This window comes from Molossus molossus, unplaced genomic scaffold (assembly GCF_014108415.1).
Source record: "Molossus molossus isolate mMolMol1 unplaced genomic scaffold, mMolMol1.p scaffold_m16_p_1, whole genome shotgun sequence".
Lineage (NCBI taxonomy): Eukaryota > Metazoa > Chordata > Mammalia > Chiroptera > Molossidae > Molossus > Molossus molossus.
In genome coordinates this window covers 66,753,706-66,770,162 of record NW_023425344.1, presented here as the reverse complement: position 1 = coordinate 66,770,162, position 16,457 = coordinate 66,753,706, and the positions used below count along the sequence as shown (strand labels likewise).

Here is a 16,457-nt window from a genome sequence, read left to right as displayed (position 1 = left end):
TTTTTGTTGGCACAGTAAGAAATTCCAGACTCAGTGTATACTTGCCCTGCCTCAGACCTGGAATGAACTGATGTTCCTTTTTGTGGAGTTTTGCATTTATTTATTTATTTATTTATTTATTTTTAAAGTGTGACTTTTTTTTTTTATCCTCACCTGAGGACATTTTTCCATTTTTTTTGTTGTTCAGGTAGAGTGGGAGGGAGAGAGAGGAACAGAGAGAGAGAGAAACATCTATGTGAAAGGAACACATCGAATGGCTGCCACCCGCACAACCGACCAGGGCCGGGGACAAACTGCAACCGAGGTACGCGCCCTTAGTGGGAACCGAACCCGGGTCTCTCAGGACTGCAGGCCGACGCTCTAACCGCTAACCGCTGAGCCAAACCGGCCAGGGCGAGTTTTGCATTTATTAACTAAGATATGGATGTTCAGAATGTTCATTGGTATTGAACTTCTGGGCCTTCTTAGTAGATAGACCCAGAGAACATACATATGTAAACACATATACACACATCTAAACCTTTTTATATCTGTCTGTGTATATAGATCAAAACCCATGATCTCCAATTCTGATGTAATACTCCAGGGTTATTTCCATATTTCCATGTTTGTAAAGCATCTTCTCAAAAAATGAAAAACCTGTCTCTTGTTATTCAAATATACTTACTGATTTGCTCAATCAATTTTTTTTGCTTTTTTAGAGAGAGAAAGAAACACCAGTGTATGAGTGAAACATTGATCAGTTGCCTCCTGTTTGCACCCCCACTGGGGTCAAACCCTCAACTTAGGTATGTGCCCTGACTGGGAATTGAATGGGCAACCTTTCAGTGCTTGGGATGATACTCCAACCATCTGAGCCACACTGGCCAGAGCTCAATCAATTTTCTTATTCCTATTATAAGCAATCTCCCACCCTTCAGCTGTCTCTTCTGTCCCTCCCACCTCCCTTTGCAGCCTGTGACTTGGGTGCTGGCCATCGCTGCTCCTCCACCCAGCACTTCCATCGCCTTCGCACAAAGAAGGGAGAGAGAGTCTAATAGAAAGGAGTGATGCACCGTCTGAACATGATATAGTAGGTAGGAAATGTAACTAAGTTTTCTTTCTAGTCAGATATGCCTCTTTTCCCTACGTTTTTTTGTACTTTCTGTTTTTTAAAACATTTGGTTTTCCTATAAGTAATTATTTATAAAAATGTAGAGACTCATTTATTCAATTAGTTTTGAATGTCTGCTAGGAGCCTGACATTGTGCAAGATTCTAGTGTAAGATTCTGTTCTCTGCAGCCTTCTAGTCAAACGGGGGATTCAGACGACTAGAGCACGTCACTGTTGTTCTATGGTGATGCAGGGTTAGGAGACAGGGAAGCCCCAAAATTGGAGGGCCAGGGCCGAGGAGACAGAGAAATCGAAGTAAGTGTGTGTGTGTGTGTGTGTGTGTGTGTGTGTGTGTGTGTGTGTAGGGCAGGGTAGGGAGGGACAATACTCCAAGCTGTGGGGATGGCAGTGACTTCTCACCTATTAAATGAGATTTACCATTATTCACTACAATGTAATCGATGTGACAGGAGTCCTGTAGTGAGGTTTTAATTTATCTATTCAGCATTTAGTGGTCTACCCATTATAGACCACTGTGCTCTTACTCTGCGGGATGGTGAAGGAGATCACACAGTTTTTATTGGCAAGGTTTCATAACAGTGAGGGAGACGTTCAGGCATTAAGTGCTACATAGCAATAAAGAACGATGGGGGGAATGGATTTTGAGCAAGGGCGGGGTGGGGCAACACGGGAATTGTAGACTATGGACTAGAACTGAGGTCAGCAAACCTTTTCTGTAAAGGACTCAATAGTGAATATTTTCATCGTTATGGGCCACACATCTGTGTTGTAACCACTCACCGCTGTCACTGCAGTAGGAAAGCAGCCATAGACATAAATGGGTGAGTATGGCTCTGTTCTAGTGACAGTTTGTTTTGTTTCTGAAAACAAAAATGACCACCCGTAGTTTGTAGATCTCTGGAGTAGAATGTATACTCCACAAAGACTAGAACATTAAAAAAAAAAAATTTTTTTTATTTTTAGAGAGAGAGGAAGGGAAACAGAGAGAGAGAAAAACGTCAACGTGAGAATGAAGCCTCAATAAGCTGCCTCGCACACACCCCTACCAGGGATCAAGCCTAAAACCCCAAGATTGTGCCCTGACTGGTCATCGAATTGGCGACCTTTTGGTGCACAGGATGATGCCCAACCAACTAAGCCACACCGGCCAAGGCTGGCTAGAACTGTCATTCTGAGCTCTGACCCGTGTCCTAGAAGAGTGTCTTGTACACATGTAGTAGACACTAAATACTTGTGTGGAGTACATGGAGGCAGAATTAGCCACCGTTCCAAACTGGAACTCTTGCAGTTGTGGTTGTCCATTATTGTTTTCTGTAATGCTAGGGTTCAGTGCCGAAGGAAGCCAACTCAGGGTCGTGCAAAATTCTTTGTCTCAGAATGCTCACATTCAGTTTTGGGTTAATCATTTAGGAATACTTGGTCTTATTTGAGTAAATATTTTTAAAACCTAGAAAAGCTTTCTGACAATGAAATCTTAGTGAATAACAAGCTTATCTCTGGTAAATTTAGAAATAGTAGGTAGCTGTTACTGCAGAGGGTGCATTAAGAGCGATAGATAAATGCATCTTGAAAGTTCACCCACCCATCAGCATGTCTTACTACATCAGGGGAAAAGGCCGTTGAAAGAATAAGATCTTTTTTCTTTAGAGCTCGTGTCTGATTTACCTAACTCATTGTGTTTGTGCAGTGTTCGGTGAGAGGTGCCGCAGTTAGTGAGCAGCGTGGAAGGTACATCTCACCCCAGCACCCACCAGGCATTTCACACGGTGACATTCCAGCACAGCAGGCAGCCAGTGCTGAGGTCCTCCTGGACGGAAGCACTGTGTAGAGCTGCTCAGTGACGTTTACCACTCAGGACAGTTGTATAGTCATAGTATTTGCCCCTGTGAAAGGATTATCTGGGAATGAAATAGCCTTTGGCTTTGCACCTTCCCCTGGAACAGATGCTGTATTCTCTGGGGAGTAAATTTTGAGTTACCTACCAGTTCCACAGAGATGGGGCGTGGACACCAGGGTTTTGAGAGGCTGCATCAGACCTGCATTTCATCACGCCTGTGTAACTGCGGTGGGCCTACCCTTCATTCTCCTCACTGCGGTGCATTCTCCTTACCCTACCGGCTACCTTCAGGGTAAAACTCGAATTATGTATTTGGGTTCTTCTGGAGTCTCGGCACAGTCAACTCTGCCTTAATTGTTTTTATACCTTCCCGCTCTCTGTCTGAATACTCTCTACCCACAAACATCTATGAAATTTGTTTGTAACATGCAATCTTTAAGGATTGTCTTACATCCTTAAAGGTCATTCCCAATAGGAAGTGGCCACCCCCCAATTCTATACCGAGAGTTTTCCAGTCTACTTATCTGAGACTTTACAAGAAAGAAAATGATGTATTTGGAGGACATATGTTTTACTTTTAGAATTGGATTAAGAATTTTGTCAGCATTAAGAACTGGTGAGATTTTCTTTTTAACGTCTGAGGTGCTTTTTATCTAGTCATTGAATTTCTGTTTCAGATAAGTTTTTTCTTGGTCTGACTAGATTTGAGCAGTGAGAGCATTTATACCGGTGATTCTAAAGAATCCATTGACTACCTCATTATGTAGAACTTGACTAGGGAGCAATTGAGGTGATCTGAAATGATTATCAGCAAACACTACTTAAGGCCTGTGATGCACTTGACCTTGTGTTAAGAGAAGTAAATGTAACAGATGTTGTACAGGAATATTGGAAATTTGTGTGTCCTTTTCCAAAAAGTATAAGTGTTTTAGGAATAAGTGGAAAGAATTTAAAGGGACCTGAGAAGAATTTAAAGGTGTTGACTAGTGGTGACTTACATCCTTTGTATACTAGACTTCTATTAATTGACATTTCTGTTACTTTTTCTTTTATTTATTTATTTTTATTTTATTTTATTTTTTTATCCTCACCCGAGGAAATTTTTCCATTTTTTGTACAGATAGAGTGGGAGGGAGAGAGAGAGAGAAACATCGATGTGAAGGGACACATCGAATGGCTGCCACCCGCACGACCAACCAGGGCCGGGGACAAACTGCAACCGAAGTACGTGCCCTTAGCGGGAACCGAACCCGGGTCTCTCCGGACTGCAAGCCGACGCTCTAACCGCTGAGCCAAACTGGCCAGGGCTACTTTTTCTTTTAAAAGTTGGTTTGTGCTTGTTTTCTGTCTAATTTAATCAACTTTGATTGAGTATGCTAGATGCAGAACTTAAATTTCTAGATGTAGTTTTCCAGTGAACCAATAAATGGTCTGTTTCTGCATTTGCAGTGGGATCATGAGGCCTGGTCTCAACGCCATCCTGGGACCTACAGGTGGAGGCAAATCTTCGTGAGTATAACAGACTATCAGTAAGCTTTCCCTTTGCAGTTTTAATGTGCTTTTAAAGCAGTTTTTTAAAATATATTTTTTCTTCATTGATATTTAGAGAAAGGGGAAGGGAGAGGGAATTTCAATGGGAGAGAACATTGATTGGCCGCCTCCTGCATACCCCCCACTGGGGATTTGGCTCACAACCTGGGTATGTGCCCTTACCAGGAATCGAACTGGCGACCTCTTGGTGCATGGGTGGATGCTCAACCACTGAGCCGCACCAGCTGGGCTTAATGTGCTTTTGAAGATCACTTTTACGAGGGCAGGTATTAGTTGAAGATGTGCTGCTTGTCCAGTTTGGTTCTTGGCACTATGGATCACAGCAGTTATGCCAGCTGGGGTTTGTCCTGAGGGGCAGGAAGTCTTACTAGGTCAGCTTTACTGACAGGACGTGATAGGCGATGGGCATAAAGCTATCAGCTGTGATTTGAGCTAATGGGGTGGAAGAGGAAGGGGATGAAATTGACAGTGGGGAGAGGGAGCAGAATATCAATGGAGTGAGTCTCAGAAAAGGAGCACATTGCCTGTGTATGACCCCAAAGGTCAGGCAGCTTGGAGGGCTGTTTGGGAAGTTTGCTGGATCAGCCAGCAGTGCTCTTTGCCTCTTTGGGGGCTTTATTATAGCATAGAGTAAAAAGTAAAAGGAAGTTGAGAATTTAAAAAAATTACATCATTATAGTTGATTTGTAGATTTTTCTTGATCAGTTAATTTTATAAATTGAGCAGAATTTGCATTCAGAGAAGCCTGAGTTGGAGAGAAAAAAATATCTATGTCCTTTTATAGGTTGTTAGATATCTTAGCTGCAAGGAAACATCCACAGGGATTGTCGGGAGATGTTTTGATAAATGGAGCACCTCGACCTGCCAATTTCAAGTGTAATTCGGGTTATGTGGTACAAGTAAGTATTCATGGATTTCCATTTTAGGTTTCTACTGCTTCTATCTGGACAAATGCCTTGGCCCGGTCTCATGATCCCACTGTTCAGTGCATTTCCCATTGATTATACAATGTGAGCATAGAACCAACTTTCTTTCGCCCAGCTTTTTATAATTTCCCATATAATATAGAACAGTGTTAAATGAAACGGCAGGGAGAATCTAGAACATGACCCTCGTAAGGACAATGATATCAATTCTAGTTATTATATTCCCAAACATACAATTGTTTTACTTTTCTCCCTACCTTCACCTCTCTCCTTGCCCTAGCTTAGAAAGAGGTTTTGTCACATCCTGTGTAAAGCAGTCTGGAAATGTCTGCCAGTAGTAATCACAATGGCCTGTGTCCTATTCAGGTGTACAGATAGGGAATGAAAACACTCCATCAGGGTTTGCAGCTATCTGAATATTGAGTTAGTTATAGAATTACAAGCTCCTCATTCGCTAGAACTTTCCCTTGGCTACGTCATTTTTGTGGACTAAGTTGTATATACGGAAGACCGATGGTACTAGAAAAGAGCTGACATATCTTGTTAAAATGCCATTTTGCCTTAAGGATGATGTTGTGATGGGAACGCTGACGGTGAGAGAAAATTTACAGTTCTCAGCAGCTCTTCGCCTTCCCTCAACCATGACGAATCGTGAAAAAAATGAACGGATAAACACGATCATTCAAGAGTTAGGTCTAGCTAAAGTGGCCGATTCCAAGGTAACGTGGAAACAACTGGCGGTGTCATCGCCAGCAAACAGGACGTCCCCTGTGCGGACAGTGTTCCTCTGACTCGAGTTTTCTATAATGTGTGCGGTCAAAGGGGCTGCTTTCTAAAACAATGATAAAAATGTGTACTTACATAATATCAATGTGAAAATTTACCAGGAAAAAAAATGACTGAATCCTGGAGGTGAAGCATGGCGGTGTGGGCCAGTATATAGAAGTGTTCTTGCCAAGACCACGCCCCTCCTCCATGTAGGGACAGCACTTGCTCCTTTTCCACACTACTAGTGTGAGTCTTGTCGCACTCAGTGTCTGCTCACTAACTTCCTGCTTCTGTTTTCTCTCTCCCCTTTTACCTTTTCTTTTTTATTTAATTTTATTATTTTTCCCCCAGTTTTTCTTAATTTATTTATTTATTTATTTATTTATTTATTTATTTATTTATTTTTTTCATCCTCACCCGAGGACATTTTTCCATTTTTTGTTCAGGTAGAGTGGGGGGGAGAGAGAGGAACAGAGAGAGAGAGAGAGACATCGATGCGAAAGGGACACATCGAGTGGCTGCCACCCGCACAACCAACCAGGGCCGGGGACAAACTGCAACCGAGGTACATGCCCTTAGCGGGAACCGAACCCGGGTCTCTCAGGACCGCAGGCCGACGCTCTAACCGCTGAGCCAAACCGGCCAGGGCCTTAATTTATTTTTTACACGTTTCTTTTTCCCTCCTAGACACCCTCCTCTCCCCCCACCCCACCCTTTTACCTTTTCTTCCCCTCTTTCTCCAGGGACTTTGTTTTGTTGCCTTGGAGGTATATTTCTGGAATTCATAAATGATGAAAACCCCAGGGTTCTTGTTTTGTAGGTTTCACTTTGCTATAATTTGGCTTCCAAAATTACTTTCTGTAGGGCACTTTGTCTCCCATCCCTCCCCCCTCTTCCTCTCTCCCATCCCCCTGCCAGTGTTACTTGCAGTCTGTCACGTGCTGGGCGCCCTTGGGTTTATAGACAACAGCTGTGGGCAAGGGAGACCAACGTAGCCCTCTCTGTGGGTTGTGCAAGATCAGGAAGGAGAAATGAGATGAGTGAGCAAATGTTTTACAGTGATGAGTAGACATGGAAGATTTGCCAGGAAGACGTGAAGCTTTGGGTGAAGGTGACTTTTCGGGTTGTCGTGGCTCTAGTTTAATCCCCCTGTGCTACCCCTTACTTAGAGGGGATGAAGATGGGGTGTTCTGCTGGCTGCTGCTTCATATGATGCTTTCTGACAGTCTTCTATGGAAAGTGTATTTTGCTGTATTTTATTTGGAAGGATGAGTCTGAGCTGCTACCATTTACCTCTTATATTCGTTTTATGAGTGATTGGGTTCCCTTTGCTGGGGCCTCTGTTTATGTGAGTCTGTCTTTCCACTACGGTGCTTTCCTGTCTTTACCTTTAGACCCTCATCATGTGAGTTCCTTGCATGGATTTCCAGGGAAAATAAGCTGAAGGCAGTTGTTGACTTCCCAGAATAAGTTTATCTAATTGATTGAAACAATACATTTAAGATGTTTTACCTGCTATCAAAATTTAAACATAGGAGAAATGTAGAGAAAATAGTTTGATTACTCTAGTAGTGATATGATTGTAGTATAATTAATATACTGGCGTGATTGCTAATAACTTGATTTCCCACTTGTTAACATCCTCAGGAATGGGTTTAGTGTTTTATTTATGAAGAACATTATAAATATCATATTTCACCCTTGAATCCTTACTTTGCATCTTTTATATATTTATTTATTTATTTTTAATCCTCACCTGAGAACATGCTGAGAGAGAGAGAGAGAGACAGAGACAGAGAAACATTGTTATGAGAGAAACGTTGATGGTTGCCTTCAGTATGCACCCCGACTAAGAATTGAACCTCAAACCTTAGGTGCATGGGGCAATACACCAAACAACTGAGTCACTGGGGTCGGGCTCTGCATCTTTTAGAAAAGGATATTTGCCTACATTACTGCAATACAGTTATTAATTAACACAATTAACATCTTTTTTCTTTAATTGGTTTTTTAGAGAGAGAGAAAGATTGAAATAGAAACATTGATGTGAGAGAGAAACATCGATCGGCTGCCTTCTGCACACGTCCCACTGGGGATCAAGGCCGTAACCTGGGCATGTGCCCTGTCTAGGAATCTAACCAGAACCTCTCTGTCCATGGGTCAATGCTCAGTCCACTGAGCCACATTGTCTGGGCCACAATTAAGATCCTAATATCAACTAAGTAGGGCCCATATTGACTCATATTTCTCCAATTATCTTTTTTTTTTTTTTTTTCTTTAATCCTCATCCGAGGACATTTTTCCATTTTTTGTACAGATAGAGTGGGAGGGAGAGAGAGGAAGAGAGAGAGAGAGAAACATCGATGTGAAAGGGACACATCGAGTGGCTGCCACCCGCACGACCAACCAGGGCGGGGACAAACTGCAACCGAGGTACATGCCCTTCGCGGGAACCGAACCCGGGTCTCTCTGGACCGCAGGCCGACGCTCTAACCGCTGAGCCAAACCAGCCAGGGCTCTCCAATTATCTTTAAATGTACTTTATTGCTCAATTGTTAATAAGATCTTATCAAGGGCATGAGTAGCATTTGATTATTATTAGCTCTTTGAAAACTCTTACTTCAAGTGTGTTGTTTCCTACATCCTGCCTCTCCTAACCCTTCCTGCTTCCTCACCACACACAGTGACCCTGACTGGTTGAAAAGACTGAGCCTGCCACCGGCAGAATATTCAGCCTTCTGAATTTGTCTGGAAGAATGAGTCAGGAATTCTGCAGTGAGTTAGGGTATAGACAAGGTCAATTGGGGAAGCCTTATGGTGATTACGAGGTGTTAATGTGGATGGTAGAGAGTGAGCTTTCATAGCTGCCAAGGCCCAGCCAGCTCTTCTTGAGTCCACTTGAGGATTTTTAAAAATTTTTTTGTTTTGCGGGGGTGGGGGGTGGGGGGGTGCGAGGGGGGGGCAAAAGGGTGGGACACAAGAAGACTAATAAATTATAGATACTTTCACCTGTTCTTCTCTTATCTTTATCTCCCTTTTGTGGGACACAAGAAGACTAATAAATTATAGATACTTTCACCTGTTCTTCTCTTATCTTTATCTCCCTTTTTGGACTGTGATTTCACTATGTCAGGGCCATGCCTTTAATTTCTAACTTATGATCATAAAACTAAATATTTGACCTGATAAGGAATATGCAGAACTGTTTAAAGCATGGACTTCATATCAGGCTTCAGTAACTTGTCTAATTAAAGAGAAATCTACCTCTTCTCCCAGAAACTCATTTAGTTGCTGTTAAGAATGAATGAGGAGCCCTGGCCAGTTTGGCTCAGCGGTTAGAGCATCGGCCAGAGAGACCCGGGTTCGGTTCCCGCTAAGGGCACGTACCTCGGTTGCAGTTTGTCCCCGGCCCTGGTCGGTCGTGCGGGTGGCAGCCACTTGATGTGTTCCTTTCACGTCGATGTTTCTCTCTTTCTCTCTGTTCCTCTCTCTCCCTCCCACTCTACCTGAACAAAAAATGGAAAAATGTCCTCGGGTGAGGATAAAAATAAATAAATAAATAAAATAAAAAAGAATGAATGAGGATGAGATAAAGTGCCTTTTATAGGTTGGTGCCTGTTAGCAGATCAACAAACAATAGTGCCTATGGTTGTATTTGTTAATAATGCTAACGTTTGTGTGTAGGTTGGAACTCAGTTTATTCGTGGTGTGTCTGGAGGAGAAAGAAAAAGGACTAGTATTGGAATGGAGCTTATTACTGATCCATCCATCTTATTCCTGGATGAGCCCACGACTGGCTTAGACTCAAGCACAGCAAATGCTGTCCTTTCGCTCCTGAAGAGGTAAATGCTGTGAGAACATTGTTCTGTCATTTGTGCAACATCCGATGACTTGCTATGTGCCAGGTATTAATCTTAAAAGCAGGGGATTCAGCAATGAGCACCGCACACCAGCATTTTTCCCTTCTTTGTTGGGGGCAGCAGTAAATTAGCAAATATAAGTGTTTCAAGAAAAAAGAAGCAGAGTAAGAATATAGGGAAAACTCATGTGGTGGGGATGGAGGGTGCCACATTGCATAGCAGGGTGGTCAGGGAAGACCTCAGTGATGTGCACGTGAGCTGTGAGTGAGATCTGGTATCTGAGGGAAGAGAGTCCTGGTGGAGGAACAGCCAATGGCCTGAGGTGAACATGCACCAGGTCCTTGGAACTCAGGAGGCCAGAGGGCATGGAACCCGGTGATCTAAGGGGAGTGGGAGTTGACTAATTGGCTTAGGAATTCTACATATGTATTTTTGGGGAGGGACACAATTAACTTTTCTTAACAGTTAGAATAAGGTCATGAGATGGAATGGAGTGGGTAGCAGATTATATGGGCTTTTGTAGGCCACTGTAAGATCTCTGGGTTTTACTGCCCCTACGTGACATGGGAGCTTTTAGAGAGTTTCAGAAGAGAGGCGTGGGCACTGTGTAGAGAGAGGACCATACAGTGGGGCGAGGGTGCGTGCGAAGAAAGCAGTCAGGAAACAGTTGGTAGTAGCGCAGTTGAGATGTGATTGTGGCTTTGACTAGAATGGTAGGGGTGAGGTGGTAAGAAGTGGGTGGATTCTGGGTTTATTTTGATAGAACCAATAGGACCAGCTCATGAAGTGGACTTGGGGTGTGATTACTGAGAAAGACTTACAAGATTTAGGGCCTGAACAATGGATGAATGGAGTAAAAAGGATGGCTTTTCTTTTCATCAAGAAAGAAGACTGTGGGAAGATCTTTTTTTTCTTTTTTTAATCCTTACCCGAGGACATTTTTCCATTTTTGTTCAGATAGAGTGGGAGGAGAGAGAGGAAGAGAGAGAGAGAGAGAGAGAAACATCGACGCGAAAGAGACACATTGAGTGGCTGCCACCCACATGACCCCAACCCGGGCCAGGGACAAACTGCAACTGAGGTACGTGCCTTAGTGGGAACCAAACCTGGGTCTCTCTGGATTGCAGGCCAATGCTCTAACCGCTGAGCCAAACTGACTAGGGCTGTGGGAAGATCTTACTAGGAGAAATTTCAAAGTTACATTTTTAACATCTTTTTTACATAAATATTTTCAAGTTTCAATCTTAAAAAGAAGGTACCAAAAGTGTACAAAGAAATTGCATGTATTCGAACATAGATGCACCAACTCTGAGCATTTAACTGCTTTTGCTCTCCCTTTGTCCTCTCCCTCCTCCAAACCAATGTCTTTTTTGTTGTTGTTATTCTTGTCACCCCTAAATATTCTGGAGTATAAGTCCAAAAAACAAGGACACTACCCTTCCCAGCCAGGAAGTCACATCGATGCTGTTCCTGCCATCCAGTCCATAGACTCTAGACTCCAGTCAGACTTCATCAGCTGTCCTGGAAGTGTCTCTTTTTCCTTTCTGTCTTAGATTCCTCTGCAGAAATACTCTTTCCTCAGCCTCATTGGTTTCTCAGTCTTCCCTGCCTCTCATCACCTTGCCTGTCTTCAAGAGTATAGTACATCTTGTAGTACACAAGCCCGTCTCCTCATGCTGGAGAGCTCTCACCCAATCTTTCTCAAGCTCCACTGTGTACACTGACCACCCGGGGTCTCACTAAAATGCAGATTCTTCTGCAGCTCTGAGGTGGAGCCTAAGATTCTCCATTTCTAATGGGAGGTACCGATCCTCATGCAGTGGTCAGACCCCTCTCCCAAGAGTCCCTTACTTCCCAGCTCCCAGTCCCTTACCACCTCCTTACTGCCTGCTGACTGACGTTCCAGCCTCTGAATAGAGGGACGCATCACAGTTTGTTTGGTTGTTTTTTTATCCTCACCTGAGGCCATTTTTCACTTTTTGTTCAGATAGAGTGGGAGGGAGAGAGAGGAAGAGAGAGAGAGAGAGAAACATCGATGTGAAAGGGACACATCGAGTGGCTGCCACCCTTACAACCTAACCAGGGCCGGGGACAAGCTGCAACCGAGGTACGCGCCATTAGCGGGAACCGAACCCGGGTCTCTTTGTACCGCAGGACGACGCTCCAACTGCTGTGCCGAACTTGCCAGGGCTGTTGTTGTTTTTTTTAATGCAGTCTCTTTCATTAATTTCTCTCCCCCCAACTCCAACTCTGCAGTGACACTGAACTACTTGCAGTTTTCTGAATAGACCTTGTCATCACGTACTTTGTTCTCTGTGTTCCTTCACCTTGACTATATTTTCTCTTTCTTTGTGGTTTATTCCTGTTGGCCCCCTTGACACTATCTTATATCATCTTCAGACTGGGCTGTAGCCTCCTATTTTGCTTACAAGGAACCCTCAGCTACTTTTACTTCATGTTGTATTGAAATGATTGATTTATTGACCTGATTCTCTTTGAGGCAGAACAAAGTTGTACACACTGCTAGCATATAGTAGGTGCTTAGAACATGCTTCAGTTGAAGTGATTCTATTAATAAAATACTTTTAATTATTATAGTTTTGAATACGGTTGACCCTCGTTTATCATGTTAGTCAGTTCCAGACTCTACGCAATAAATGAATTTCCGTAAAGTAGGATTCTTTATTTATACACAGTCGTTCCTTGCCACTTGCCTTTCGACTTTTGTGGCTTTTGGCCTTTGTTTCTGTGACCCATAAGTAATAAATCCTGTGTAAAGGTAGTTTACAATGTTTTGGCCACGGGCCAACAAATTCCAGCCCTGCCCCTTACCAGCTGTGACACCTTGGGCCAGTTGCTTAACCAGCAGACCTTCTCCTGTAAAATGAAGGTAATAATACTGTTGATACTGTCAGCATTGCCTTATCGGCTCATAACAATGTTGTGAGAATTCAGATGCGGTTGTCTATAAATATTTAACAAAGACATAGTAATTATTCAGTAATGTTAATTTTACTATTAGGACAGAAGAATAAACACTAATACCTATAAAACTGGGAGACGCCAGTGGTCAATGAGAATGGGGCATGCAACCATTGTTTTAATATTTAGTTCATAATAAGCTGTTATAGTTGAGTATACTTACAAGTTACCTGGGTGTTTGTTAAAAATATGGATTCCCTAGACCCAGTAGGTCTGGGAAGACTGTCTAGGAATCTGCAGTTTCAATTAATGTTCTAGTTGATTGTAGATTATTCATAGGACTCACTTTAAGAAACTTTAGTTTTCAGTGAAGGTGTAGGTTCGGTCATAGGCTCTGAGCGGACCCTTCCCAGATGGTAGCCGTAGTTCAAGAGGGAGACACCAGTGGCCCCGAGCGTATCTTCCCCAATCAGACTGAGGAACTAGGGACCCCATAGAAGACACTGGGAATTGGAGCAGTGAGGAGCCTGAGGAAAAGGAGGAAAGCAGGACAGGCCCAATGGCTACTCTTACCTGAACCAAGATCCTGAATCGGAGGAGATGGAGCTGGCTCCAGTGGGGGATGAAGAAGATGTAGTTGCTGACATCCAGGATTAGATCCGGGCCCTGGGCCTTCATTTACCAGACTCACCATTAGAGAGTGAGGATGGAGAGGGAGCTGCAGCACCGAGCACCCTGAGCTCTATTCCCATGGACCCAGAGGTGTAAAGCTGGTGAAAAGGATGATGGCTGGAGTCAGCCTGCCTGCATCAGGGCTCCTGCCTGGGCTCAGGAGATATCAGATGCCCACTGGAAGGTGTGGTATAGAAGGCTCCCTAAGACCAGCAGGCATCCCCTGCCTCGAAGTGACCATCTAGAGAGCTGCCATATGTCCCTGCAGCCCAGACTGGAACCAGCAGAGGACTGAACACATCCCTGATTGTAATGCGCATCACCATCCTCCCCATCCCCTTTCCACATCAATGCAAATCACACTTCTTCTCAGAGACCCACCTTATTCAGTTCTGTACATATGGGGACATCAGCCCAATCCCAATCCACTGCAGCATGTGTCACTGTGGAGAATAAAGCACCCTATGTACATAGCCAAAAAAGAAAAAAGAAACTTCAGTTTTTCATAGCTGTTAAATTTAAGTCCCTTAACTATCAGATACTATGAAATATGATGTTAGTAAGAGAAAATCAAGTTGAACCAGGAACACATGAGCTAAAGGAAGGGATAAAGGTTTTTTGCTAAGAAGTGCAAGATTCAGATGTTTAATTCCTCGTCATTTTCTCACTTTTACCTTAGGATGTCTAAACAGGGACGAACTATCATCTTCTCCATTCATCAGCCTCGTTATTCCATCTTCAAGTTGTTTGATAGCCTCACCTTATTGGCCTCGGGAAGACTAATGTTCCATGGGCCTGCTCAGGAGGCCTTGGGATACTTTGCATCAGCTGGTATGGTCGCCTTTTCATGCACTGAGATCCTTCATTACTAGAATCCTGGAAGGGCAGAGGAGGTGGACGGGAGTGCTGCTTGATCTTTGAGTAGAGAGAGCATGGGTTCCACCACTCCAGACCATCTTTGGTCAGTTTGGTGCTAGAAATTGTCTTTATTTTGCAGCACTGGCTTGTTATTTAGGTCACTTTGTCCAGTGTGAGTATGCATGCATACTCTGTGTATGTGGAGGACTATTTCTACTGGGTCTGCACTGTTCTGCTTCCCAGTTCTGATGTCCTTTTCCTAACAGTTTAATAAAGTATTGGCCTCATAGCCAGTTATCTGTCAGCTGAACATTTTTGGAAAAGTTTGACACTGCCCTTTTTCCCAGTTATTTGTCTTCTTGACCATATAACAGATCAGGCTGGATCATTTTTTCCCCTGCATGGGATATTGGTCTGCTTTGATGAGGGGTCATGGAGATGCTGCTTAATTTTGTAGTAACATTTGATTGAAGATTTAGTTCTTGAGTGGATATGAGTGACTTACTAGTCAATAGAATGGCTACTCCTAAATCTGATCCTAAATGTAGCCAACATTTCTGACAGTTCTGGGCTGCCTGGTTTTATGTCAGATGAAAAGGTATAAATCTTTCTGTGGCTCATGCAATCTGCTTCATTTTAGAGATAATTTGGATGTTATTATAGGTCATCACCCATTAATGTTTCAAATATTCTCTAGCTATCTTTTAAAGTTTGTTTCTGTACATTCTCTGTCACTTAAAATAATCAAGGATACTTGGGTCTGAGGAGTCTAGTGGAGATGAATCTAAGAGAAGACTACAGGCCAAGTTGAGTTCAGATGATCAGGCACAAGAAGTGAAGGTAAAGCATTCAGGAGTGTCACGTTGGTCGCGTCCTCTTGGGAGTGCTGCTCTGGTTATTTGTTCTCTATTGGACTTATTGCAGCATAAGGGATGATAATTTGGACCTGAATTTAGTAGGTGGAGAAGCAGCCATTGCTAAAGTGGGTACTGGCATTGTAGCAGTTGCTAGCTGAACCCAGAGAACAGCATACCCTCTAAGTTTCCCCACAACACATTCCTGCTGTGCCTCAACTGCTTTTGCATGCAGCCTTGCTTTGAGGAGCATCAGTCCAAGTTGCAGCTTTTTCGCCCCTTTTCAACATATATATTGTTTTTCTTGTGTACCTCATTTGCCTTCTTTTGAAGGTCACCACTGTGAGCCCTATAATAACCCTGCAGACTTCTTCCTGGATGTCATTAATGGAGACTCCTCTGCTGTGGTATTAAACAGAGAAGATGAAGATGGGGAAGGTATGTGAATCTGTCAAGAGTCACAGATTATCACCCAGTTGAATTGCCTGAAGTGTAGCAGTGCGGTAGCTCATTACAGTGTGGCTTTGTGAATTTATATTACTAATGCTGCCCTCTGATACCAGTTGCCTTAGTCCGTTAGTGCTGTTGTAGCAAGAATACCATAGGTTCATTGACTTAAACAGCAGCCATTTGTTTCTCATGGTTCTGGAGGCTAGGAAGTCCATCATCAGGTGCCAGGAGATTTGCTGTCTAGGGGGCCCCATGACGTGATTCATAGGTGGACCACCATCTTCTTGCTACCTTTCATGGTAGAAGTGGTAAGGGAGCTCTTTGTGACCTTTTTTTTGTTTTTGTTTTTATTTTTATCCTCACCCGAAGACATTTTTTCATTTTTTGTTCAGATAGAGTGGGAGGGAGAGAGAAGAAGAGAGAGAAACATCGACGTGAAAGGGACACATTGAGTGGCTGCCACCCGCACAACCCAACCAGGGCCGGGGACAAACTGCATCCAAGATACGTGCCTTTAGCAGGAACTGAACCCAGTCTCTCTGGACCACAGGCTGACGCTCTAACAGCTGAGCCAAATCGGCCAGGGTGTAGGGCCTCTTTTAAAAGGGCACTAATCTCATTCATGAAGGCTCCATCCTCCTAATC

General features: G+C 43.4%; 1 protein-coding gene and 2 pseudogenes across 1 annotated transcript in view; 2 read left to right on the top strand and 1 right to left on the bottom strand.

Moving 5' to 3' along the window:
• Positions 1-16,457, bottom strand: part of LOC118628299 — a 249,816-nt pseudogene that overhangs the window by 183,405 nt on the left and 49,954 nt on the right.
• Positions 1-16,457, top strand: part of LOC118634964 (broad substrate specificity ATP-binding cassette transporter ABCG2) — a 144,388-nt gene that overhangs the window by 97,047 nt on the left and 30,884 nt on the right. The window contains exons 3-8 of the mRNA XM_036269836.1: positions 4,401-4,460; positions 5,287-5,401; positions 5,995-6,147; positions 9,881-10,038; positions 14,330-14,481; positions 15,696-15,800. Coding sequence (XP_036125729.1) covers positions 4,401-4,460; positions 5,287-5,401; positions 5,995-6,147; positions 9,881-10,038; positions 14,330-14,481; positions 15,696-15,800 — 743 coding nt within the window. The remainder of the gene's footprint in view (positions 1-4,400; positions 4,461-5,286; positions 5,402-5,994; positions 6,148-9,880; positions 10,039-14,329; positions 14,482-15,695; positions 15,801-16,457) is intronic.
• On the top strand, positions 13,389-13,945 carry LOC118637101 (annotated as a pseudogene).